At 49.7% G+C, this 24,656-nt stretch overlaps 2 protein-coding genes across 2 annotated transcripts; one reads left to right on the top strand and one right to left on the bottom strand.

The window, feature by feature from the left end:
- Window positions 1-2,426: 2,426 nt before the first annotated feature.
- LOC122388775 (formin-2-like) lies at window positions 2,427-15,065 on the top strand. Its single transcript, XM_043380158.1, has 18 exons — window positions 2,427-2,484; window positions 4,267-4,428; window positions 5,828-5,994; window positions 6,232-6,340; window positions 6,758-6,957; window positions 7,614-7,674; window positions 8,173-8,310; window positions 9,495-9,624; window positions 10,172-10,310; window positions 10,513-10,668; window positions 10,948-11,027; window positions 11,138-11,267; window positions 11,508-11,702; window positions 12,023-12,166; window positions 12,430-12,551; window positions 12,716-12,853; window positions 13,052-13,136; window positions 14,154-15,065. The coding sequence occupies exons 1-18, from the start codon at window positions 2,427-2,429 to the stop codon at window positions 14,172-14,174; spliced, it is 2,235 nt and encodes a 744-aa protein (XP_043236093.1). The 3' UTR covers window positions 14,175-15,065.
- Window positions 15,066-15,883: 818 nt separating this feature from the next.
- On the bottom strand, window positions 15,884-21,162 carry LOC122388774 (protein Aster-B-like). Its single transcript, XM_043380157.1, has 9 exons — window positions 21,151-21,162; window positions 20,538-20,649; window positions 20,159-20,305; window positions 18,692-18,804; window positions 18,275-18,461; window positions 17,715-17,885; window positions 17,264-17,417; window positions 16,542-16,686; window positions 15,884-16,192 (listed from the first exon to the last, which is right to left on the bottom strand). Exons 1-9 carry the CDS (start codon window positions 21,160-21,162, stop codon window positions 16,061-16,063), a joined length of 1,173 nt encoding a protein of 390 aa, XP_043236092.1. The 3' UTR covers window positions 15,884-16,060.
- Between the last annotated feature and the right edge of the window lie 3,494 nt (window positions 21,163-24,656).

Here is a 24,656-nt window from a genome sequence, read left to right as displayed (position 1 = left end):
ACAGTGAGACACACTGGGCCAGCAACTTCCAAAAGATCGCTTTCTCATTCTTTCAGAGAATTGGGCGCCGATTTTGCCGGTCGCCTGAGACCTGTTTGTGCTAATTCTGTTGCGCACGTTAACATTGTATATTTATGAATATACCGCTGTGTGAGGTGACGGAACCTCCAATGGAGTAAGCCGATGACAATAAAGTTATCAAATGATTGTAACCCGTCTTTTCTTTTTTTCTTTTATTAAACGACCCGTTACTCGAATATCGGGCGAATGTCGTCTGGAGGCGATAAAGCTGTTCGTAGGGTCACATTGGCATGTTTGAAGCTAGACTTATGCAAGGATTTGCTTATGTAACTTTTTTTTTAGAAAAAAAAAACAGAAACAAAATGACTCCATGCTCAGTGCTATGAAAGTGACATTGCTTTTGGAATGCACATTACGTATCTATATTATGCAACTTCAATAATGTTGTTGTTTTTTAGCCGTTTACGTTTTGTGGTTTGATTACGCTTACATCAACGTGTGAGCGATGTTCTTATGGCGTGTCGTGTGGAGTGCGAACAATCGAACCATATGCTCTGGCTTTATAGCTTATCATGTGACATGTACAAAAAATATGTGAACTTTAGATACTGCGTCATCATCATGCATTGTTTACGGCAGCGCATTCAGGCTGGATGACCTCGCAAGGGCACCCACACCCAGCCCCTGCAAGAGGCTAAATGGGCACCATGGCTAGACCAGCTGCTGCCTGCAGAGCAAACGTATTACGATACGGAATTATTATAGATACGTGGCTTCACAAAGCTAATAAGAAATGTGGTGTGTGCTGTCCGTTACTGGAACAGCGTTTAATGTTGCAGCCCTGACCTTGGGGTGACATGCCCAATAGGTACGAGTCTACTTTCACTTATGTCCATTTCAAGCGCTATCATGGTTTTTAATGGTAAAACCACCTAAAGCGTGTTGGAATGTATGCTTCGTTCTAGTCAAACTGAACATCGGAACCATGATTAGAAAGTCAAGGTAACCTTTCACCACTCTTAATCATTTGATTCACATGGGCACGACTGAGTCAAATCATTACGTTTTCGTGAAACTCAAAGATAAGGATATGCCTGCATACATTGTAATGCATAATGATTGCACGTATAATGTTAATTACACGTCGCCAGCAAAAGTGCTTTATGCCAAACTGCATGTCGAAGTTGACAGCCAAGTGTGCATTATCAGCTGTCCATGCCGGTCCTTTGTTCGGAGTCGATGTATGTGGACCAATTCTTCCTTGGAGCGATACACTGCCCGATGCACGAAATGACACCGTGCCAGCGCCAAGGGCGGCCATGACAGGTCTGCCGGCCGGTGGACCAACTTTCTCGCTGAATACGAGGATGTTTCCGAGCGCGGCCGGCACGCGAGCAGTGATAGCTGTCTGGAACAGCGGCGATACCGCGTCCGGGAGGTGTTCGGGGTCCGGCTACTCCGCTGTGGCGTGCTTCTGTGGCTGGGCCCTGGGCAGTGTTTTTGCCGACTTCAGGATATTCCGATGGACACGGATTGTTCGATGTCGTGAAAACGGCTCCGAAAGTTACCTCAAAAGGAGCCGCGGCGCTCCTGTCCTGTGAATTCGATGTTTATGTATCATGACGGTCGTTATTAAATTTTCCCAGTAAAAAATAGGTGTTATTGGTAATACTGAAGAATTTGAATGCGTCCCTGCTGTGAAGTCAAACAATCCCATTACAGTGACGTACGAGTATTGCCCTCAGCCCATATGCTCATTGTCCATTTCGTATGAAGTATACTTTTTGATAAAATCGTTCCAGAGGCCAGTGTGCTCGTTAATAAAACCATTCTTTTATACGGGCTTGACTCGTGCTGTTTGGTAATTGCTTTTTTCTTGATATTGCACCTTTTGCATGATGTTATTGTTGCATGGTATAAAATTGTACCTACATTTGCATGTAATGACTTTGTTCATCGTGCCTGTTATCGTTGCTGAAAAATACGGGATTTCGTCGAAAAAAAAATTAGGCTCCATCTTGGATTGAGCCTTTCTTCCATTGTTGCGAATAAAAATAATGGTTCTAGGTTAGAAGTGGTGCAATGGGCTATGTTGCTTGAAAAGTTGACACTATGAAACATTTTTCGGTTGAAGTGTCTGCTTAAAATTACGAACTTTTGTGAATTAAAACGTATATTCCTTTTCGGGCCGGCTTGACGTGGAAAACACACGCTAGTTTTGCCCAATAATGCTAATAACGCAAACTTAGGTGTTAAACATTTGCAATCCAGTTTTATTAACGGACCTTCTTTACAAGTGATATAAAATAAAAAGTTGGCTGGCACATGCATCGTCGTCCACTGTATGTGTAGAAAACCCGACCCATCTCAGAAAGTTCTCTCGTTTAGTTCAGTAGAGAATAGAGATGCTCAAGGTGAGACTTGTTGCCCGTCAATATCCGGACCAAAAACGCAAGAACCTCGGTCAGATTCAGTCAAACACTATGCTGAACGCTCGCTGGATGCTGTTTTGCTGTGTTCGCGAGCCGTGCCGCAGGCCGTCGCTCTCATACCAGCCGCTGCGTGGCCGGGCGTGCCGCTGCGGCGGCGTCCGCTCACTGGACTGGTAGGCTGTGCCGCCGACCCCCGTGAGATGCGGGCCAGCCTACCGTCCAGGCGCGCGCCGGAGATGCTGGCAGTATACCGGCTCAGATCATGAGAGCGCCGGCCTCTCAGAACACGGAGGACCCCTTCGTTGAGATATTTAGTGCCTTGAGCTCCTTTGTGAGGTGATACAGGGTCGGCTTTTGAGGGAAAACCGTTACGGTTATTTTCATGTCAAAGTTGTTTTCATCGGAGGGGAGGATAACCTATTGTCGATATGAACAGTAGCGAAAGTTTACGTACGATCATCCTTATAGCTTCTGAACATTGGAAAAGCCATTACTGTGTGAAGTTATCCATTTACATCATGTTACATCGTCATTTCGCCATAATGATACATGGGAATGAGAGCGAATGGCAGAAGGGCCATGACATCCTTCCCCACTTTATGAAAGTATCCGCCAAAATCATCGCCTTTCCTCGAAAACAAAGCTGCGTAACGGGGAAAGTCGCAAGAGGAAAACACGGAACTGCAAAATAAATTGCAAAAGTTTATCAAATAGAGAGGTCAAAGTTTCAGTAGTCTGCTCACTTTGATGTCATTGGCTAGGCATTGCCATGTTGCGGAGTTGCCAAAATTCATTACGTCATGGGAACGAAATGGCAAACATTCGATTCACATTAAAAATGTTAGAATTGAACTTTTGCTCATAATATTAGAGGTACCTGAACTTTCTTTTCGTCGGCCCAAAACAGGCATTTTATTGGCCCATAAAACACCTGTTCTGGGCTTTTTTAAAACGTTTAAAATTGTGTAGCTCTTAACGTTTTTGCAGTCAGCATGTACGAGTATTTCCTGTTGTTTCGACTTTATTGATGAAATCGAATTGCCATGTTCAGCTTCCTCCGTTCTGTCCCTTCATGGTGCTCAAAATTAGGCACCATTGGACTGAGCAGTGAGCACCGACAATTGGTCCGGTCCTGCTGGCTGTTGCCGTCCCGTGCCTTCCAGAACCGTCCGTGTGATTCAGCGCCGGCCGAAGGGACGCAGCGGTGTCGTGCGGGCGCTGACCGGCCGTGCTGCCGAGGCCGCCCGGATCCTCACTGCACGATGGTATCGCCGCCTAACGGCACGCGCCCCGGGCGACAATCGCGTGATATCCGGGACGGCGGGCCGACCGGCACATCCGCGATCCCATCACGCGGCCGCACACGACCCGCCGATGAATCGAGCCGAGCTGTCGCTCCTTTCCTCGCCGTCCGGTCGAAAAACTGCACCGCCTCCTCCAAAAGTGGGAACCAGGCAAAACAATGACAACTATTCCGAAGGAAACCCGGTTAGGTCGATGTGTTGCTAGACAGTCCTAGTTTCTTTTTTTCGTCAGTCTTCCGGCTGCTAACGCGACGAATAAAAATAATTCAGTTTAAGGTTGAATGTCTTCCTGTGTCCATATTTCCCTAATTTGGTGACTGTGAATTCTTTACAGCGCCTTATATGCTGGACTATCCGATTTTGGGTTGTGTTTCTACATTTTACTGATCGAAATTTAGAACATCTTTCACGGCTGCTGCCCTACCCGTTTCGGAACTGTTTCCGTGGTACGGTATGACCGATACCGTTTATGGTGCGCTATCCCTAACGATATTCTCTGTTGTTCCCAGGTGCGGACAGCTGGTCGCGCAGGAGCTCCGCTGGCCCCCTCTCCGACTCAAACGTGCTCCGAAAGGTGGCCAGCCTGACGCACGCCGCCGCCGGACAAAAGGCCAGTCGGCCGCGCTACCTGCCCGAAAAACTCGAGTTCAAACACTACGAAAAATTCGAAGGTATGTCTACACGTAATCCTTGCAAGGCTTAGCGATTTTCTTCAAATTAATGCAGGCCGATTTGAGTTGATACGACTCCTTGCCCTTGCCTTTTGCGCCTAAATGAGCTAGAGTTTTACAGGAACCGTGCTGATCGGTATTAAATGTATGGTCTAAAGGTCTTTCAGTGACATTTGTCGTGAAAGTCGTGTTTCGGCAGTCTCAGCGTTATGTCGGCAGTCGGGTTTCGCTTTTTTTACCTTCTGCGCCCTCGTCAAATGTGGCAGTAAACACATGTTGATCATGCCAGTCTCACATGTGTTTGTGCATTCTTTGATATACAGGGTGTCCGGAAAGTTCTGACGCTTTCCAACATTTCTGAAAACAAATACCTCTGGTTGATTGATACTCAACAAAAGAGCAAAACGATTATTAGGGACACCAAGCCACAAACTTCCGTTAAGTGCTAATTTAATCTAACCACCGTCTTCGCCGACGACGGCCTCGACGCGGGGGCGGAAGCACTTGCGTGTTTTGACGATGTAGGATATTTCCAGGTCCTCCCATGCTGTCATGATGCGTGTATTTAACGACTCCAGGTTGGGAGGAGATGTGGCCTAGAGCTTATTCTACAAAACGCGTAGCACGCCTTAGTCGAGCAGCTTAAGGTTAGAAGAATAAGGCGGCCCAAACTCATTTCGCCAAGGTGATCTAGCCCGCCGAGCTACACTGTCAGTGTGGCTTGGGCGGCAGCGGCAATGTTGGAGGGCGCTCCGTGCTGTCGAAAATTGAAATGCGAAGTGACCCTTAGAGCAAGTCGCCTTGACCCTCAGGTTGATGTGCCTGCTCAGGATTCCCTCGTGGACCAGCCTGCTTTTTTAATTTATCTAACATTGACGAAGATATGGAACATTTTTGTCCATCAGACTCCTGGATTTTCTTCAATTGTCTCGGAAATGCTGCTAAGGTCTCGGCAGTTTTGCCATAACGCGGTCGTACCGGTCTGGGGATATTTTTTAAGGGATTCCCGGGTCGGACTTCACTTTCACCTGCTCAACCATGCGCCGAAAAACGCCGCATCACGCTGCAACTCGCACCTCGTTTAAGCCGCACCCGGCCGCCGCGCGCAGGCATTCGGCAACAAGGCGCATCTTCGCCCATTTACCCATCACTAAAATGATTTCAAGGCCATATTTACACGACCCCTGGCTGAGTGGCCAGCCAGGGGTCATGTCTGTGCTGTGGTGATTGGCTGAATGTCCAATAATCACAGCACGCGTTAGACGGCGTCCAATGGAAGCGTCAGGACTTTCCGGACACCCTGTATATTTGTAACATATCTACATATACCGTCAACATTGCCAACACACGTGTGCGTGTGATAGGCAATTATATCAATTTTCGCGCCTCTGTCCACCAGGTCAGATGCTGGTGAACTGGTTCATCTCGTCGTACGGCGACGACCAGGCCTCGCTGGGTGAACCGACCCTGCGCGCCATGGCCGCCCAGTTTCTGACGCTGCTGCTGGCTGCCGGTGTGCTGCATCAGATTGAGGACAGCTCGGCGCCGCTAGAGCCAGTCTTCAGGGTGAGTCACTCGCAGTGAGTCATTGAGAAGACACGTCAGAGCTTTGGACAGTGGAAAAAGTCTGGTCAGCGGGAATCAATGATTTGCTTTTACTTATTAAGACGTGTGCTCGGCAGATCGACATAGTTAGTCATCCGTCACGTGTGGTGCCAACGATGAATTTGGACATATTGCCGGTTACAGCAGATAATGCTGGACCCTGGTGTGTGACCGTTATGCGTGTGTGTCCACCCGCAGCCAAACCTGATGTACTACTGGGCGCACTCGGAACCAGCGGCTTCCCAGGCTTCCTCTCCCGGCCGGCTGCCGAATGCTGTGTGGTCGCCCTTCAGCCCGACGGCCGCCGGTCAGTGGGTGGGGTGTGTCCCCTGGTCCGGGCGAACGGAACAGCAGCGGTTACGGGCGCGGGGGTCAAATCTTTACAACCCTGATCTTACTCTAGTTGTAATATGGAGTAGCGGGATTTTCCTGACCTTTTGAACTTGACCGATAGGTATCGAGAATCAGACATACCCATAAATATGTCATGATATCGGCTGTTTATTATGGTGCCCCTAACTTGATTTCGTTTTGGTGTATCGACGGGCTGAAGCCAGTCTTATTTGTGACCACTGAAGCACCATGAGGTATGTCAGTTGTACCCGTCTCGGGGCCCGGGCATTGCTCGACAGTTCACTCTCCTGTTAGGCACCACCGCTCGACAGCCCGGTCCTTTGTGTGTGTTTGGTGCCACCGCTCGACAGCCCGCTCCTCTGTGTGTTAGGTGCGCCGGGCCGGTCGGCCGCAGAGCAGGGTACTCCGCCTTCCCCGGTGAAGGCGGGCGCACAGCCCGTGGCCAAACCGGTGCGCCGTGTGGTGCCTGAAGTGTCCAGCACCGAGGCGCTGAAGCTGACGGAGCTGGAGAGCAAGCTGCGCCTGCTGGAGCAGCAGCTGGACAAGTACAAAACCATGGTGGGACTGCAGGTAAGCACTGAGTGCTTTTGGTCACGGCTTTGTTGGTTTCTCCATTATTTTGTCTGAACAGGGCTGTTTCTTCAATACTGCATCTTCAGATTCACGGCCCCTTGCGAGTACCCGAAGGTTGTTTCTTCATTAGACAAACACTATTCTTTAGAATTGTGTTTTTCTATTGAAAAACAAACTGAGGGTGTTTCCATTTCGGTAATTAATCTGAAGATTCCGTTGTGGTAAAAGATCTTATTTTGTAAGACAGCCAAATACGGCTACTTTATTGATCAATTGATTGAGCTACATTTTCCTCATGGAGCTTGTTATGTACTTACCTTTTCCTCTGGCTTGTAATGAATAGCGGAAAGATGCTCGAATATGTTGGTGTGTGCTGTGCAACTGCGTTACCTTACTATTTTGTGACAGTTAAGCCATGTTATTCCTCTAATAGCAGGAATCTGAGAGCTGCATTTTGTATTTGGATGCGCTTTTTAGGTTGAACGTCATGTTCTGTCTGCGAAATCATAAGAATTGCCACAAAAAGTGACGCCCATAACTTGGAAGCTGAATGTTCTTCAAGTGAAAACAACCTCCGAAAGGACCGAATCCCTCCTTGGTCTGAAAAGGTGCGTTTTTTGGACCAGCTTAGGACAGCGTGGTTCTGTTTGCAGGAGCTGACCAAAAACATGAAGAACGACTACGGCCCCCGGCAGACGGCCGACGCCAAGAGTGGTCCGTCTCCAGCGTCCACCCCGTCTAAAGGGACGGCACCCCCGTGGAGCCCGCAGAAGCCGGCTCCAGTGCGGGCTCCGCCGCCCTACCAGCCTCCCCCGCCGCCCTCGGGTCCTGCCCCGCCCCGGCAGTCTCCCGGGCACGGGTCCCAGCAGCCTGCTGCCCGCACCTCACCGAGCGCTGAGGGCTTCCCCTCACCGACCTCGCCGGCACGTGGTGTGCCCCCTCCTCCCCCACCCCCACCGCCACCGCCTGGGTCTGGTATACCTCCACCGCCCCCGCCACCACCCCCACTCCCTGGGTCAGGAATACCCCCTCCCATCCTGCCAGGGTCTGGAATACCTCCACCTCCACCCCCACCTCCAGGGTCTGGCATACCCCCTCCCCCTCCCATGCCTGGGTCTGGCATACCCCTTCCTCCTCCTATGCCTGGGTCAGGAATACCCCCTCCGCCGCCGCCCCCTGGTTCGGGTATACCCCCTCCTCCCCCTCCTCCAGGGTCAGGTATTCCTCCCCCGCCCCCTCCTCCCGGAGCCGGAGTGCCCCCTCCCCCTCCCCCGCCGGCGCCGACGGCTGGAGGTCCGCCGCCGCTGCCGCCGCCGCCTCCGGGCGGATGGAGCCAGACACCAGCTGCAAGTAAGTCTCTCCTAATGGCATAGACATCATTCGCGTTTTTATTAATTTTGTTGGAAGCTAATTGCCTGGCTCGTCAGCAATATAGAATGTCTTCCTAATCACAAGTTGTCCTGAGTGTGGTATGTTTTTCAGACGCCATATGCGTTTAATGGCTTAAATGGAGCTCTTTTGATTATATAGCGAATCTGTTTAGTCGGACGCTTAAAGGGACTATCCCACCTTTAACATGGGGTTTGAGTTGAGATAGCCAAGTTTGCGGCGAGGTTCAGAAACCACTATCTATCTAGGTTGCAACCCACGCGGCCTCTTGGTGTTGAAGAAATTCGTTCCCTTCATTTGAAAATGGGCCTTGCGCAAGGCCCTATCTTCAACATGGAGCGACCGTTAGTGTGACGTCACCTCGTTTAGTCATTCTGATTTAAATGGGTTTGTTCGTTGAAAAATCGCTGAAAACTTGGTCTGAACTTTGTTGTGGTGCCTACAGAGTAAAAAGAATCAGCTTTATGACAGTAATGTGGCCTGGGGAAGGAGGTAATTTTGGGCTGTGACGTCACATATTTGAAAGTTTGTGTTTGGAATATGGGAAGCCTAAGATGTTTAATGAAAAATAAATGCCAGAACCGTGTTCCTGGTCATCCAATCTATAAAGTCGGGCACAATTTAACTGGTTTTAACAACATTTTAGAAGGTGGGATGGTCCCTTTAAACCTGACGGCTTTGCGCCCTAATCCACCAGGAAGGAGAAGAAGAATCTTCTTAGATTGAATGATACATTTTGCTTCTAGGGACTAATGAAAGGTTCATTGGCGATGCCAATCACAATGCCTCTCAAATCTAAACCTTCAAACGTCTTTCAAGTTAAAGCTCCAACTTACAGCTCTGGGTGCATTCGAAATGATCACTTCATAGTCGTCGCTAAATCTCGTGACGCAACTTATCATAACTGCCCCCCACCCCCCACCCCCTACCCCTAAAAAAGCGGCTATCCGTCAAAACGGATTATTGTTCGCAAAGTTTGTCAGTGCGGGTTTCCCATTCACTGGCTCAGGATCCGTTAGCTCGACCCGGCTGGTTTGGCCAGGTCTGCTGGTTGTTCGTTGGAATCCTGTATTTGTCTGCAGTATTTCCCGCTCTCCTTTTGTTGACCGTCCTGGACTGACCCACGCCGCCGTTGGTTCCCACAGCGCTGCGAAAGGTGCCCGTGAACCCCAAGGTGCCGATGCGGCCGCTGTACTGGACGCGTATCCAGATGCCGGTGGTAGCGGCTCCGGTGGCCCCGCCCGTGGCCGATTCCAACGGGACGGAGAACGACAGGTGGGAGTCACAGCTCGGGATCAGTGACACAGGCATGTCATAAAACGGAAACGTCCATATGCTAGCGTACCCGAACGATGGCAATGTATGAATAAACCTGCTAGAAGTCCTCACAAACAAAAAAGCAATAAACCTGTCATCAGATGTGGTCGTTCACCTATTGTTCTGATTCATAAAAAACGGTTATTGCGTATCAGCATGAAGGTCGTGTTTTGTTGTTTCATGTTTATGAAGAAGCGGAAACGTCAATATGCAATTGAAAGTTTTCACAATCACTTCATTGTGTATGGACGGGTATTGTTTTACGACCATTGTACCATGTGACCCCGTCGTGTGATGTCTGCCGACAGCCAGCCGGCGTCCTCTATCCTGTGTTACCCTGACATATGACGGCACCCTCCCTCTGTGTTACCGCGCGGTGTTGATATGGATGTTTCCGTTTGATGCTGTGTGCCGACAGTCAGCCGGCGCCCTCTCGTTCTGTGCCTCCCTGTCCTGTGTGACGCCCCCGCCCTGTGTTACCCCGTCGTGTGCTGTGTGCCGACAGCCAGCCGACGCCATCGCTCCTCTGGGACCAGCTGCAGGAGGAGCCCTTTGAGGAGGAAGAGTTCACTGACTTGTTCGCCAGACAGGTGGTCCAGAAGAAGCCGGCCAAAAAGAAGGAGGTCAAGAGTCCCAAGAAACAGGTGGGTTTGACTCGCCTGGTGCTGAGGAGCTCCTCTGCTCTTGACCTGTTGTTGAATGGCTTGGTTTCGCATTGGTTCCGCTTCCCGAGATGGAATTTGCAAAAATAGCAACGTTGTTTGTAATTGTAGGTTACAAATAACTGCAGCATTTACCAGCTGTTTACGCTGTGTGCCGTACCGACTCTTGTTTTCTTTACTACAGGTAAAGCGTGCCAAACTGCTGGACAGCAAGCGATCGCAGAACGTCGGCATTCTGATCTCGTCTCAGCACCTGGAGATTGCGGACATCGAGTCGGCGGTGCTCAATTTGGACACCTCCGACCTCAGCTTGGACCAGCTCGAACAGCTCCTGGAAATGGTCAGTATGTCACTTGTTTGGGTGAACGAAGCCTGGACATTGGACTAATAAGTTGTTGTATAGTGTGCTTTGAATATTTGTTATTCACAACGGTAAAAATCACAAGAATACCATGAAACTCTTAAATTAGTCCAGCATCACACTTAACTGCACCGATGCTCTCCATCTTATCCTTGATTTCATCAGTATATTGGCATTGTGATTTTTTTACGCTTGAGTATGTGACGTGCCAATCAGGTGTCTTTCGATACTCATGCTATACTGTTCTTATGTTTCCAGAGGGCTACCGATGAGGAGTTGAAGACCATTCGGCACCACCTGCAAAAGAACCCGGACGTACCCCTGGACAAACCCGAACAGTAAGGAGCTATCAAACCACATCACAGTGTCATCTGCCATTTCCGCAATGTGTCCAGGCTTCCTGCTACCGTGGATCGAATTAACACTCATGTTTCCTGTCTGCGCCCAGGTTTTTATACGAGCTGAGTCAGCTTCCGCACTTTGCTGATCGGATCACCTGCTTCACATTCCAATCGTCATTCCACGAGGCGCTGAATACGCTGGAGGTCAAACTGGATAACCTGAAGAGTACATGTAAGGTGAGCTGATGCCACATTTCATCACCAATTCAGAGTCTTCTTCGTATCGTACGCATATTCTTTTATCTATCGTCACCTACCAAGAAATTACGTGTTGTTTTGTGGATGGTGTATGTTTGTGAGATCGAGTACTTCTACCTGTAAACTGTGAATGCGTGTTTTGTGTGAGGATTCTTGTTCGTTACCGTGATTGTTCTTTATTTTGTCTCATTCTGATGACTCAACTGGCGCCCTTTTCAGATGTTGATGTCTTCCAAGTCGGTGCAGCACGTGTTCGGGTTGATCCTCGCGCTGGGAAACTACATGAACGGCGGCAACAGGACACGAGGGCAGGCCGACGGCTTCGGTCTCGATATCATCGGAAAACTCAAAGACGTCAAGAGCAAAGATAGTTCCGTTACCTTGCTGCACTATATCGTCAAGAAATATATCCAGGTATGACAATAGTCCATATGTGTAAGTGTAACGCTCAAATGTTTTGGAGGAAGCGATTGGCGGACACTGTGGAGCTCAGGAGTATTGTTTGTGGAGCTTGCTTGCTCGGTCCGTAATTTTTTAAGGTTTAGGCATACTTTCGAATGTCATCAAATGCCAGTTGTCATCTCTCGTTTTGTCTAGTTCGCTGTAAATATCTTCCGCAAAAGTAAGTAATAAACATATTTATTTCTTGCACGGCCGAAATTCTGCCCTTCTGCTGATCCAAGCTGAGTGAAATTATAATTTTTCCTCTGACGATATTCTCCTCCGCCGAACAGAACCACGACCCGGAGTGCGCGCAGCTGCCGGTGCCCAGTCCGTGGGACGTGGAGCGGTGCCAGCAGATCCGCTTTGACGAGGTAGCCACCGACCTCCGCCGGCTGGCAAAGGAGCTCCGCGACTGCCGACTCCGCACCGAAAAGGCGAGCGAAGGGACAGCTTGGTGCTCGTGTTGAAGGCTCAGTCATGACCCGGCCGGACACAGCCCAACAAACATTCATTGTTTGAACCGCTGAAACAGCAGACTGATCTGGTAGTAGACAATAGACCGATCTGACGCCATGGAGTTAGTGTTTGTATGACTTCTGATGTAGCCTACCACGTCCTCTCACCTTTGCTGACCAGTTATAAAATAATTTCACATGACTAATCAGTGTTTTACCGAGGCTCTCCCATTTGGTGACAGGTGGCGGCGTCTTCCGAGGAGGCTCATTTGCAGCCGTTCAAGGATAACATGGAGACCTTCCTGCGGGAGGCCGACCAACGACTAGATGTTCAGCAGAATAACCTAAAGGAGTGCGAAAACTGGTGAGTTTTGGAAACGCTTAAGTATGTCTCCCAAGCCCCTAATTCAGCTGTCGACGGAGCTCAGAAATACCCCCCCCCCCACACACACACACACACATTTTTATGCAAATCATAGATTCACGATAAATGATGTTGCTATGCTAACGCTTGTATCCTCCCCGTAGTTTTGCAGACGTCTGTGTCTTCTTCCAATGCACACATCGAAAGGACGGAAAGAAGATGACGCCGAAGGACTTCTTCCTAATATGGTCGCCGTTCTGTGGTGATTTCGCCGACATATGGAAGCGGGAACAGCTGAGCATGTAAGCTTAAAGATTTATCAACTTGAGTAAATTCAAATCTGTTAACTCTTAGATTATTTAAAAAAAGTGACTCAAGCTCTGAAATACTCTTTATTTTGCCCTATGATGCCGTAGTATTATCCTGAATGAATTCATTGATTGTTTGAACCTGCTTCATGCTAAGAAGTATTGTGCCATTCAATGATGCTTTTTTCACAGTGTGAAAGAAACTACGAAGAGAATGAAGAAAATTCAGGAAGACAAGAAAAAGGTTACGAGAAAGGCAAAGGAAGCGGGTGGCCTGGTAAGCTATTAACCATTTTATTTTGTGTTGCTTTTGTATGCTTGCCTACATCCCCTTTTTATCCGTTGTCTTGCGATGACATTATCTTTACAGATAATTAGTTTGTAAATGTCCTGTCTCTTCACTACTCTGTCTGATTGCATGATGCCCAGTGGCATTGACTTTAATTTATATTGTGAGTACCGAATAGTTACTAGCTTATAACCAGATAAGTTGTCTAAATGGGTGCAGTGGCGGATCCAGGATTTCGTCAAGGGGGGGGGGGGCATACGGTATTGTGGTACCCCTGGCATTTGGTGCCCCCCGCCCCTAAAAAAATCCACGAATTTCGGCCACTTACTTTTCGGGATGGTACCCCCTTAGACCCGGGGAGAGTGCTTCTTCAGACCTCTGATTTCGGAATGGTGCCCCTGGAAACTTGGAATGGTGCCCCCGGAGACCTCGGAATGGTGCCCCCGGAGATAGACTTCGGGATGGTGCCCCCTCTGCCCTCAGACCTCGGGATAGTGCCCCCAGACCTCGCGATGGTGCCACCGGAGACCTCGGGATGGTGCCCCCGAACCCTCGAGATGGTGCCTCCTCCGACCTTGGGATGGTGCCCACGGAGAACTCGAGATGGTGCCCCCGCGGACCTCGGGATGGAAATAGCCCCACCCGAGGCGAGGAACAGAAATGGACCTCCGAACCCCGAAAACGGTACCCTATTCTGATAGACCTTCTGGATGATGCCGGATGGTGTCCACTTAGAAGACCTCTGGGTTGAAGCTACCGTCGGTGACCTCCGTAATGAATTAAAAAAAAAAAACATCCGTGATGGTGCCCCCGGGAGGCCCAAGGGGGAGGGGCATGGCCCCATGCCCCCCCCCCCCTCCCGGATCCGCCACTGAGTGGGTGTGAAATTCGTTTCTAAACGACCTTTTAAGCTGGCTCGCATTATGTTAATATGAAGCAGCCGCCCTAATAGTTGCGATGATTATTCATCCCATGGGTCTTATGTTTCTGATTTTCTTGTTGCAGAAAGCGAAACTGCGGCTATGACGGACGCTGGACAGTAGTGGCTGCGTTACTCTGTTCCCCGGTCGGCCGTTGTCGCTGGTCTCAGCAACTGGCTAGCTGTGCCCGGATCCCACCGGTGCTATCATGGTTAGTCCGCCGTCCCCGGCTGTCGTGGGGTCACGTTCGCCCCTCTGCGGTGGCACACTCTGTCCGCATCATTCCGTGCCATCAGTGGTGGCAGCCGCCAGTCGAGTGGTGTCCCTTTGCTGGCTACCAGTGTGCTGTGAGGCCGACCCCGGCCAACGCTCGGCAGGAACGCAGGCTATGCGCTAGCCTGGCAGCTAGTGGTGCGAAGGCAAGCTAGGATAAGCGGCTGCCGACGAAAGGTTGGGCGGCAGCTCGGCCAAAATTCCATTGACGACAGGTATCATTGTAGTATCGGCCAGTTGGTGGCAGCTTGTTTGCTGCGGTGGACGTATTTGCGTTCGTATTGACGCGATTTATTTGCAATGCTACTCATGTGTTACCTCTTTGGTTGGTTTCTTTAAGACTAGCCAATAGTGAACTTTTTACGCTTTATTGTCCATGCAGCTGATATGACGGGCCGTATTTTTGCTCCGTCATAAACTTTGCGTCGTTAGAACGTTAAAGAAGTGGTTTAAGCTTAGCAGCGTGTAAGTACCTGTGAAATCGCGAACGCAAAAACACAGGAAATACCATTCGTAGAATGGTAACATATTTTGTATATCTTGTGCGTTTCTCGCTTTTGTCGCGTTTTTTACATTGTTTTGTGCTTCATGAGCACAGCTTAAAGCGAAGTGGTAGGGCATCAGTTTTAATTATTTATAGAAAAGTTGCTGATATAGATCATTGTTGCGAAACTGCGTATTTGTACCCTAATAAAGTGCTGTTTGAATAAATGTTTGTGTTATGGCTAGTGCTTGATGTGATCAATGAACAGGTGACCGAGGAAATAATAGTTCTGTATTGCATTGATTGGTGCGATACGTCGAGATCTTACGTAAGATGGTATAGGAAACCTGGATAACACAATAGTTTATTATGACTGAATGACAATCGGGGTGGTTGTCCTACCCAGGAAAGGTCAGTCTGTATGTCTGTCTGATTCAAGGCGTCGTGTTCCAGCCAGCCGCTGATTTGTCGCGGTGCGTTGTTCCAGTGTCGAACCAAGTGAGTCGGACCTAATGACCCAGACGTCGGGGCGCCCTGTATTGCGCGGAAACCTGTTCTTATGTGCCCTCTCTGTGAGTTTTTATCATTTCGCATTCTCAAAAGTTTCATGTGGATGTTGAACCATCCACTGGAAGAGATAGGCAGATACATCATTGCACTGAGCTGAATTTTTATGTTTTTTAGCTTCCCTTTCGCTGAATGTGTTATTCGGTGCTGTACTGGCCAGGTGTTCAGCCACTCAGTTTTTTCTTTATTCTACAAAACGCTTCAACTAGAGACAAGTGGCACTTCCTCCCTTCAGTTTGTGTACAATGTCTTGGGCATTTCATATTGATGGTGATTGGTGTTACTTTCATATCAGCAGTTACTTTACCGAATCGAATACGAAGACAAACTTCTGTTGTCGAAAGCAATCTTGAGCCTGAATTCGGTGTAGAAATATACTGAGTTTTTAGAGACGAGACGCTGTCTTGTAGAGCTTTTAGTTTATTTCGTTTGATAAGTTTCTGGAGCTAAGAATAATCGTGAATCCAGTTTCACGGCACAGGGAAGCCCAGTCTGTTTTCATAACACGTTTTATTTGTCACTGACTAGAACATAACTAATGACAGCAGTCAGCAAATACAGTCAGCAACTCAGTATTTGAGCTGAGCCTTTCTGTATACAGAAACAATTGATGGTCCCTTTACACTTTCCAGTACACGTCACTAGCAGCAAACATTCTGCATTGGTCACTAGTCCACCCCTACAGACGATGGTGGCGGCCCTTGCCGTACGTTTTCGGCGACAGCAGCGGTGCTGAGAGTGGCTGGGACTTCAGGTGGCTCGGGACCGAGTTTTCCCTCCGGTGTTTCGTCCATCCAGCCCTGTGACAAACGGCGGCGCTGATTCAACCGCAGCGGGAGTACGCCTGGTGTCTGCGGTTGCAAAACAATGACAACAAACTTACGCTCACCTGTGTGTCCTTATGCCGAAGTTTCCTTCCGGGGCTTGAATGTCGTTAGTTTATCATGTTTTCCGCAAGAGCCACAACATTGAGTAATAGGTATCAGTCATATTGTTTGGACTTCCCGAGTAAATCTACATGGATATTAGTCACCCGATACAATTAATTAGTCATGCAATCATACTATTTTCCATGAAGCTTCTGTTATCATTCAAACTAACGCTTCAATGCACCGCAACCGGTGCCGATTGTGTAACGATCGCACTGACCTGCAGCTGAGTGAGAGTGGCCTCCGACTGCCTGACCAGCTGCGCCGCCGACCTCACCGTCTGCTGCCAGCGCGCCAGCTGCTCGCGGTGCTGCTCGTTCTGCTCTTGGACCGACGTCAGACGATCCAGTAACTCTGGGTCAGGTCTGCAAGTATATCTTATCGAGGTCACCAGGGCTGGTAGTTAGAAGAGCTTGTAAGCGGGCAGCGTTTATGGTAAAATGGGCGGAAGACGGTCCCCTCTCATTCGTCTACAAGCTGATAGCCAGTGGCGACTTCTGCCCTCTTCGGATGCGAGAGAAACTATCCTAAAAAATATACTGGAAATAAAAACCAGAATGGGAGCTGAGTCTGTTATCTTCAAGCAGGCGGGAGGAGAATACAGTACTTCAAATAACTAAAGGCGTACCCTCGCTGAGCCCGATAACTGCACCTGTACCGTTAATCAGCATGACTCGGGGTTTTCCGTGCCCCGGCTTAGCACTCAGCGGCTGTATTTTGACGCCAGTCCCGGCCCCTCCTGACCACATTGACCTGAGTCCCTCATAGAGCAGAAGCTCTCCGACTGCCTAGCACCTCTGCTGACTGATCCCGCTGACCTGAGTCTACCCCCTCCTGACCCCTCTGACCTGAGTCCACCCCCTGCTGACCCCTCTGACCTGAGTCTACCCCCTCCTGACCCCTCTGACCCTCCCCCGCTCCCCCGTCGTGACCCTTACTGACCTGATTCCGGCCTGGAGCAGTCCGGCGTGCAGCAGCAGCTCGGTCTGGCTGCCCAGCCGCGACAGACGCACGTACAGGAAGCCGTTCAGGCCGATGAGCAGCAGCGTCAGGGCAAGCACCAGAAGCAACAGGCCGCGACCGGCACCGGGGGCTTCTGAGGGTACCGGCAGCGACACGGAGAGGTCAGCTCGGCACGGAACTTACTATTCCAGTGAGTCCGGAGCTCCAATCGTTCATGAAGGTTTTATCCTGTTTTCTTTAGATAATGAATGATGTTATGCATTGAATAATTCAATGAAGATTGACACAAGGCATGCGATGTTATTAGATGGCCCAGTATCCTTGCTGTTTTCTCGAACCTGCTTTGCCTCCCTTTCTCCCTTCTGTCTGTTTCTCCCTTCATCTCTGTCTCCCTTTCAGCAACTTGCCTCGGTATGGACTGTGTCGTTACCTGAGGGTGTCCGGGCCGGTGCAGGTGTGTCTGCGGCGGCGCTCTGGCCCCGCTGGTCGTCTGCCGCCTCCTGCCGCGCCCGGTCCGGGCTCTGCACCCAGCTGGTCAGCATCTGCTCCAGCGTGTTGTGGTGCTCCTCCATCCCCTCGTTGGCCGTCCTCTCGATGAAGCCTGACGGAGCACGAGGAGGCCGGTAACTCTTTGACTGGATTCAGTGATCTCAAACGAGTCGGATGTGCCCGTGTTCTTTCCTTTCTGAGCCCTCCCTACTAGACTCACATACCCTCTCCCTGCTTCCTTGCAGGCGGGTTGATGCGCCTGGCTATCGTAACTGATCCACATATATCCGTTGATCTACCTTACTGCTTCGAAGACCTAATCCCTGATAACCTTTTCCCCTGTGATTGGCAGCGGGTCCGGCGTTGCTAGACGTGTTTTTGGTCAGCTCCGTTGTTTCCGTTTTTACGGCATGCTTAGTTGTTCATACACTACACACTTATATTTGGTATGCTTGATACGTATGCCTCGAACTAGCGCAGGACTTCGCAAAACGCGCTTACTTTTCAATAGTGTTGATTTTCTGAACTTGGTCTGACACCAGGCGTCCAGTTTGGTTCGTTTGCTGGATATTCGATGGATGCAGTAGTGTTTGGTGGTGTAGAAAAGGTCAGCCATCGGGACGCCGGCGTTCTTGACCTCGGCGTTGATGACGTACAGCTTGCCCGGCTTACTGATGGGTAACATGGTCTGGAGAAAGGGGAAAGTAAAAGAAAAGGGAGAGAATGAGTGACTATTTCAATTATGACAATTTTAACAATCGAATGACAATTTTTACAGTCGGCGTCCAGCTGGTGTTTGACACGACATGCTAATCCACGCGGCTCGGCCCGTAGGTATACGTGACTTAGACGTTTTGATAGGTGAGACGGTGGAACACATATCGAGTAACGACGCTACAGTAACTACGTGCTACGTACCTGGTCCTCGGTGACTGTTGACGTGGACGTTTTACCCATGACGTCCACCAGGAAGCGGTTCGTTCGGGTTTTGCAGCCGTTTTCGCCCTCTTTCCAATCCGTAGTGGAGACGTCTGCAACCGAGTCAAAATGATTTAAATGACATGCCTTTGACAATAAATGAAGTTTCTGGATTCTTGGGGCGATAGCTGAAGAAATACGGTGCGAGCGACTTTAGCGAGTGTCATTTGAGCGAACGTCATTTGAGCGAACCATTTTCAGCGAATGGCAATTCAGCGATTATCAAGTTCAGCGATTATCAAATATAGCGATTATCAATTTTAGCGAAAGCTATGTTTCAGCGACATCTATTTCGTCGACTACAATTTGAGCGACTGCCAGTTCAGCGAAACACTTCATCGTCCTGTAACGTTCTTTTTTTGCGAGCGTATACGCGCGAATGTTTTCGGAATATCTCATGGTTATCCGGAACTGGATGGCGAATGTCACGTCCAAAGACCTCAGACATTGAGCTCCAAATGTAATGCTACATTTCTTAACAATTCCAACGGTTGAATTTCACCCCCTGCTCTTTATAGAATTTAACAAATAGAATAGTTATATTAAGTTTTGTCCAGACGGTACCTACTCATAGGCGGCGGAACGAAGGGGGGTACCGGGGCACCGTGCCCCCCTTGATTTTGGCATTTTAACATTAGCCCTATGGGCGTTGCATGGAGAGAATGAGACCAAAAGTCGGCGGTGCCCCCCTTAATTGAAGGTGTTCCGCCGCTACTGAACGGTAGCCAATCCATTGTATTTAATTTTGTCTTTACCTCTGGTGGATTACAAACTGTTAGGTGTTATCATGACGTATGATATAAAACAAAAATTTAAAAACGAAACGTTGCAAGATCAATGATTAAACGTTGCGAAATGAGGCCTGATATTTTTGTGGTTTCAGGTTTCCAACAAGATTACTAGAACAAGATAACAGATTTTCAAGATAACAGTCGCGCGCAGCTTGAAGCATAACACAAACCAAACGGGTATTCAAAGGGCAAGAATTTCCGAAAAGTAGAAATTATTGACTTTCGTCGCGTTCGGTTTCGCTGCAACTCTATTCGCTCAATTGGTCTCCCATTGACCACCATATATTCGCTCAATCTGGTTTCGCTGATTCTGGTCCTCGCTTACGTTGATAATCGCTGTGATTGAATTCGCCGACTTGACAATCGCTGAAAAAGTCAATCGCTTAAATTGATAATCGCTGAAAATGTTTCGCTCAAATGTCGTTCGCTGAAATGACGCTCGCTCAGGTGTCGCAGAACCGAAGAAATATACCTTCGTCTTCGACATGCCAGTCATAATCCTTGCAGCGGCATTTGATGACCCTTTCCGAAACCTATGACTATGATCATTATTTTTGGCTTGATAACGAAGCGGCGAAGTAGACGGGGTGACGCGGAAGCCGATACGTGAGCTCACCGTAATACTTCAGTTTGCGGTAGAAGCTTTGGAAGAACTCAGAGTTTGTGAAGAGCATGTCGAAGAGCTGGTCGATGCCGATGGGCACCTCTGTGGAGATGACCTTGCGTCCCGTGTGCTCCGAGCCATCACAGTCCTCCGCCGGCGCTGCACAGACAAACCGACATTTCTAAAACACGGTACACAAACGAACAATAGCTAGCGAAACGTTACGTAGACGTTACACTTTAACAGTGTGGATAAATGGCGAACATTATCTCCTTGGGCATCGAACAGTGTTCGATTTCTGAAGGTTACAGGGTTAGACCTGATTGAATCGACCGTTGGTAACCCGCCCTCCAGCCAAGCTGCCCGGTAACCCCTTACCACGGTTACTCACCGGCATTACCATCCTCGCTGGAGTCTGAGGGTGCCGCCGACCGCTCCGCGGCGCCGTCGGTCCACCCGGCCCCCTCTCCGCCCGCTCCCGGCTCATCGGTACCGTTGGGGTCCTGCGACAGCACAGCGAATATCGGGGAATAAGTACCGTTTACAGAGAGGAAAATGTTCCCGATGTGTTTTATACGTAGGCAAATGTGCCGAAGAATGTCGCAATAGGGGAAATTTATCAGGCAACGGCCACATCTTCCGTAATCTCTGCATAGGGTAGAGTGGGGCAAAGCGCCCAGGGCGGGTCAAACGCCCACCCCTCTTTTTTATGAAGTGCTCGACTTTTCGAAGAATTCTCGATAGCCATTTTCAAGAACGAGCAGGAATCTACTTTTGCCCCCTTTTTCGTTTCTATACAAGTGGGTTGTTCTGGACGTAAGATAAAGATTAGTTTATTTCAGACAATTTTTAGAAATTACATGTTTTCATACTGTCACGGTGGTATCATTTATTGCACTGATCTGGTTTTGCCTGCTTGTATGTATTCCTTCTCGCACTGTCCTTTATCTATGTTCGCGCTAACATGTCCGCTGCACAACCGCATGTCATGCCTGCTGTCTTACCCCCTTGTGCATACATGCTTCCCCAACGCTCATATGTGCTCGTCCGCATGACCGCATGCGCACTGCCCCTCGCTGGGAGCTGCATGTATTTCCATCCTGACTGTCATTGACTGTTTGTCTGTTTGCAGGTGCATGTTGCTTAGTTCTTGTTTCTCGACAATATACTCAGTCTGAGCACTCGGGACTGTTGGTGCCTCTAGAAGTGCGATCAGCGGAAGGCTGATGGAACGTCACATAAACAAGAACTAGCTTATTAAACATGGACAACAGAATGAAGAAGGAGGCTGATGGGGGACAGGGAACTACGGCAGCCATCGACCAGGTGGTTATGAATCTGCCTATCCCAGCGCTGCAACCTGAGGAGAGGATAGAAGACTGGAAACCTCTCTTCAAAGCAGGAGTCAGCACCCTGCTGGCTAGAGGTCCTGAGGGGGAAGCACACGCCATCGGCCTGCTGCCAGCATACATCAACCGTCGCACTGCAGAGCGTGAACTAGTGAGAGAAGTGTTAAGTGACTGCGATACGCTTGATGCAGCTTTCGATGTTCTGGTCAGTACGCTAGACCCACCGGTTGATAAGTATCAGTACATGCAGGAGATGTGTCGCCTAGACTGGGTACCAGGTGTACAGGTTGATGATTTTTTCTTTCAACTGAAACGTTTGGGTGTGAAAGCTGCTGCTGATCTTGGTTTTGTGTGTTCACTGTTTGTGTCTCAGCTTCCGAAAGAAGTACAGTCAAAAGCAAAGACTTGGCTGGCAGATTGCCAACAACTCAATGACTCATCGTTACGGGCATTCATCAGAGATGTCAAGACCTGGCTGGTGGAAAGAGGATTGCCGCTAGATAGGGGGTCGAGACAGTTTGTAGGAGCAGTCAGGCTTTGCGAAACCACAGAGGCAGGGGCAGGCGCGCCAGTTCCTGAGCAGAGTGCTCAGGTGATGTGTGACCTTCGCACGGTAACAGATGCTGATGACGGTGATGGGAAGTCTCCTAAGGTCTATGCTGTACAGGGAAGGGAAAGGAAGAAAGGGAAAGGGGCATTGTGCTACCTATGTAACTCACCTGACCATCTCATGCTCAAATGTCCGTCACGACACTGTGCCAAATGTGGCAAAAAGGGACACAGTGCCAAGGATTGTAGATCAGGGCATAAGGTATATCGCGTGGAGGGCAGTGACAGAGAAGGGGATGAACATGCCGTGACACTGAACGTGAGTTTTGATGGCGCGCGCGTCGCTGCACTCCTCGATTCTGGTGCATCTATGTCAGTGATCGATGAGCGTTCTGTGCGAGATGCCCGGCTGGGAGGCAATGTTGAGTATAGCAATGATCTAGATTCTGTGTCAGGAGTAGGGGGAAAAGTCACGGTTCTAGGAACTATCTCTGTGAACATCGATGTTGGCGATGGTCAAATGGTGCGTCACTCTCTGAAAGTGCTCAGCGGGGATGAATCGGTCGTCATCCTTGGTCGAGATTTCCTCTCCCGATTCCCCTCTACCGAGTTCGATTGGCGGAAAGGTCGCATCCGGCTCGGGAGTGTATGGAAGACGCCTGACGTCATGCTGAGCGGAGGTCGACAGGACGGTCGAGCTGCAGTCGCAGTGCTGGAGGGAATGGTGTCTCCGTCTGCGTCAGAACTGCGGTCCCGGATCAACCCAGCTCTCGAACCAGGAGTGAAAGAGAGGGTCTTCAATGTTCTCTGGGAATCACGAAGCGTCTTCGCCGTTAACCCCAAGAAGCCTACTCAGACGACATTGGCTGAACACAACATAGAGACTGGGGATGCAAGGCCTGTGAAACAGAAATCGTCGCGGATGTCACCAGAGATGGAAGATGAAGTCAACAAACAGCTGAAAGAGATGCTGGACAACGACATCTGTCGACCCTCAAACTCGCCGTGGAGTAGCCGTGTCATCCTGGTGAGGAAGAAAGACTCTTCGTACCGATTTGTAGTAGACTACAGGGATCTGAACAAGGCGACCAAAAAGGATGCCTATCCAGCAGCGAACTGGCAAGACATCCTAGACAAGATGGCTGGAAGTCGGGTGTTCTCGTTCCTGGACGGAGCAAGTGCGTACTGGTCGGTCCCGATTCGCGAGGAAGACAAAGAAAAGACTGCGTTTGCTGTCCCGAAAGGGCAATTCGAGATGAATGTCATGGCTTTTGGCTTGTGCAACAGCCAAAGCACATATCAACGCGTCATCGACCAGGTGCTGTCTGGAATTCCGCAAGTAGAATGCTACATTGACGACGCCTGCGTTCATACACGAGATGTGGAGGACCACGTGACCTACCTCAAGAAGACACTGGATGCCTACAAGATGGCAAACATGCAACTACGGCTAGACAAGTGCCGCTTCGCCTATGAGAAAGGAGAGTTTGTGGGCCACGAAGTTAGTGGTGAAGGTTACCGCCCTCTGAAGTCTCACGTGTCAACGATCCAGAGCTACCCAAGACCCAGCTCCAAGAAAGAAGTGCAGAGATTTCTAGGCCTCGTGAATTTCTACCGTCTTTTCATACCGAAGATGGGCTACATTGCAGCTCCGCTCTACCAGTTGACACACCAGGACTCCAAGTGGCTGTGGACAAAAGAGTGTGACATCAGTTTTGAGTCACTCAGAACCGCTCTGGTGAAAGCGCCGGTTCTGGCGTTCCCAAGGTGGGACAGACCGTTCTGGGTCGAAGTGGACGCGAGCAGTGTGAGTGTTGGTGGGATTTTGTCCCAAGAAACAGAAGACGGCGTACGAAGGCCGCTAGCCTACTTCTCATCAGGTCTAACAAGTGCTCAGCGTAACTACTCTGCGAGCGAGCTGGAGTGTTGGGCGCTAGTAGCGGCAGTGCGGAAATGGAGAACCTACCTGCAGGCCGCTACAAAAATCGTGATGGTCACGGACCACAACCCGCTAGTCTGGCTCCGGAGGCAGAAGGATCCCAGGCACAAGTTTGCAAGGTGGCTAATGGAGCTGGAATCCTACAACTATCAGATCGTGTATCGGAAAGGCACCGAAAATGCTGGAGCGGACAGTCTCAGCAGGATTAACCAACCCGTGGACCCACAGTTGAACGATGAAAGTGAGCACTTTGAGAGACACGTCTACAGGCTTACGAACACCGATTTGTTGAGCAGAGTGACAGTCTCGCAGAGAGAAGATCCAGTGACGATGTTCGCAGCGTCACAGATGATTGCCAATGGCCAGATCACCAAAGGACGATATCGGCACTACCGAGACATGACGATGAGACATGGCGTCTTGATGAAAGGTCAGCGAGTGGTCGCACCCGGGAGCATCCAACGAGAAGTGGTGGAAGCGGTGCACAAGGCGGAACACCTGGGCGTGGAGAGGACTCTACAGAGAGTGAAGAGCCAGTTCTTCTCACTTGGGCTGCCAGCTTGTGTGCGTGCTGTGTGCGCTCAGTGTGCCGTATGTAGTGCCAATAAGAGGTCCTACCAGCCAGAGGTAGAGTTGCAGTCTTATGAAGTCGGGGATCTAGCTCCACGGAAGA

Source organism: Amphibalanus amphitrite, unplaced genomic scaffold (genome assembly GCF_019059575.1).
Source record: "Amphibalanus amphitrite isolate SeventyFive unplaced genomic scaffold, NRLGWU_Aamphi_draft 000335F_arrow, whole genome shotgun sequence".
NCBI classification, from domain to species: Eukaryota; Metazoa; Arthropoda; class Thecostraca; order Balanomorpha; family Balanidae; genus Amphibalanus; species Amphibalanus amphitrite.
Note: the sequence above shows the minus strand (reverse complement) of the source record. Positions and strands in the feature narration are given on the sequence as shown.

Excerpts from the sequence above, each read along its gene's own strand:
- LOC122388775 (XM_043380158.1), top strand. The coding sequence starts at position 2,427 with ATGCTCAAGGTGAGACTTGTTGCCCGTCAATATCCGGACCAAAAACGC. Across the intron at positions 10,311-10,512 it reads TCAAGAGTCCCAAGAAACAG|GTAAAGCGTGCCAAACTGCT; the intron begins GTGGGTTTGACT and ends TCTTTACTACAG. Across the intron at positions 13,137-14,153 it reads CAAAGGAAGCGGGTGGCCTG|AAAGCGAAACTGCGGCTATG; the intron begins GTAAGCTATTAA and ends TTCTTGTTGCAG.
- LOC122388774 (XM_043380157.1), bottom strand. Across the intron at positions 18,462-18,691 it reads CAACAGTCACCGAGGACCAG|ACCATGTTACCCATCAGTAA; the intron begins GTACGTAGCACG and ends CCCTTTCTCCAG. Across the intron at positions 17,886-18,274 it reads AAAATCAACACTATTGAAAA|GCTTCATCGAGAGGACGGCC; the intron begins GTAAGCGCGTTT and ends GTGCTCCGTCAG.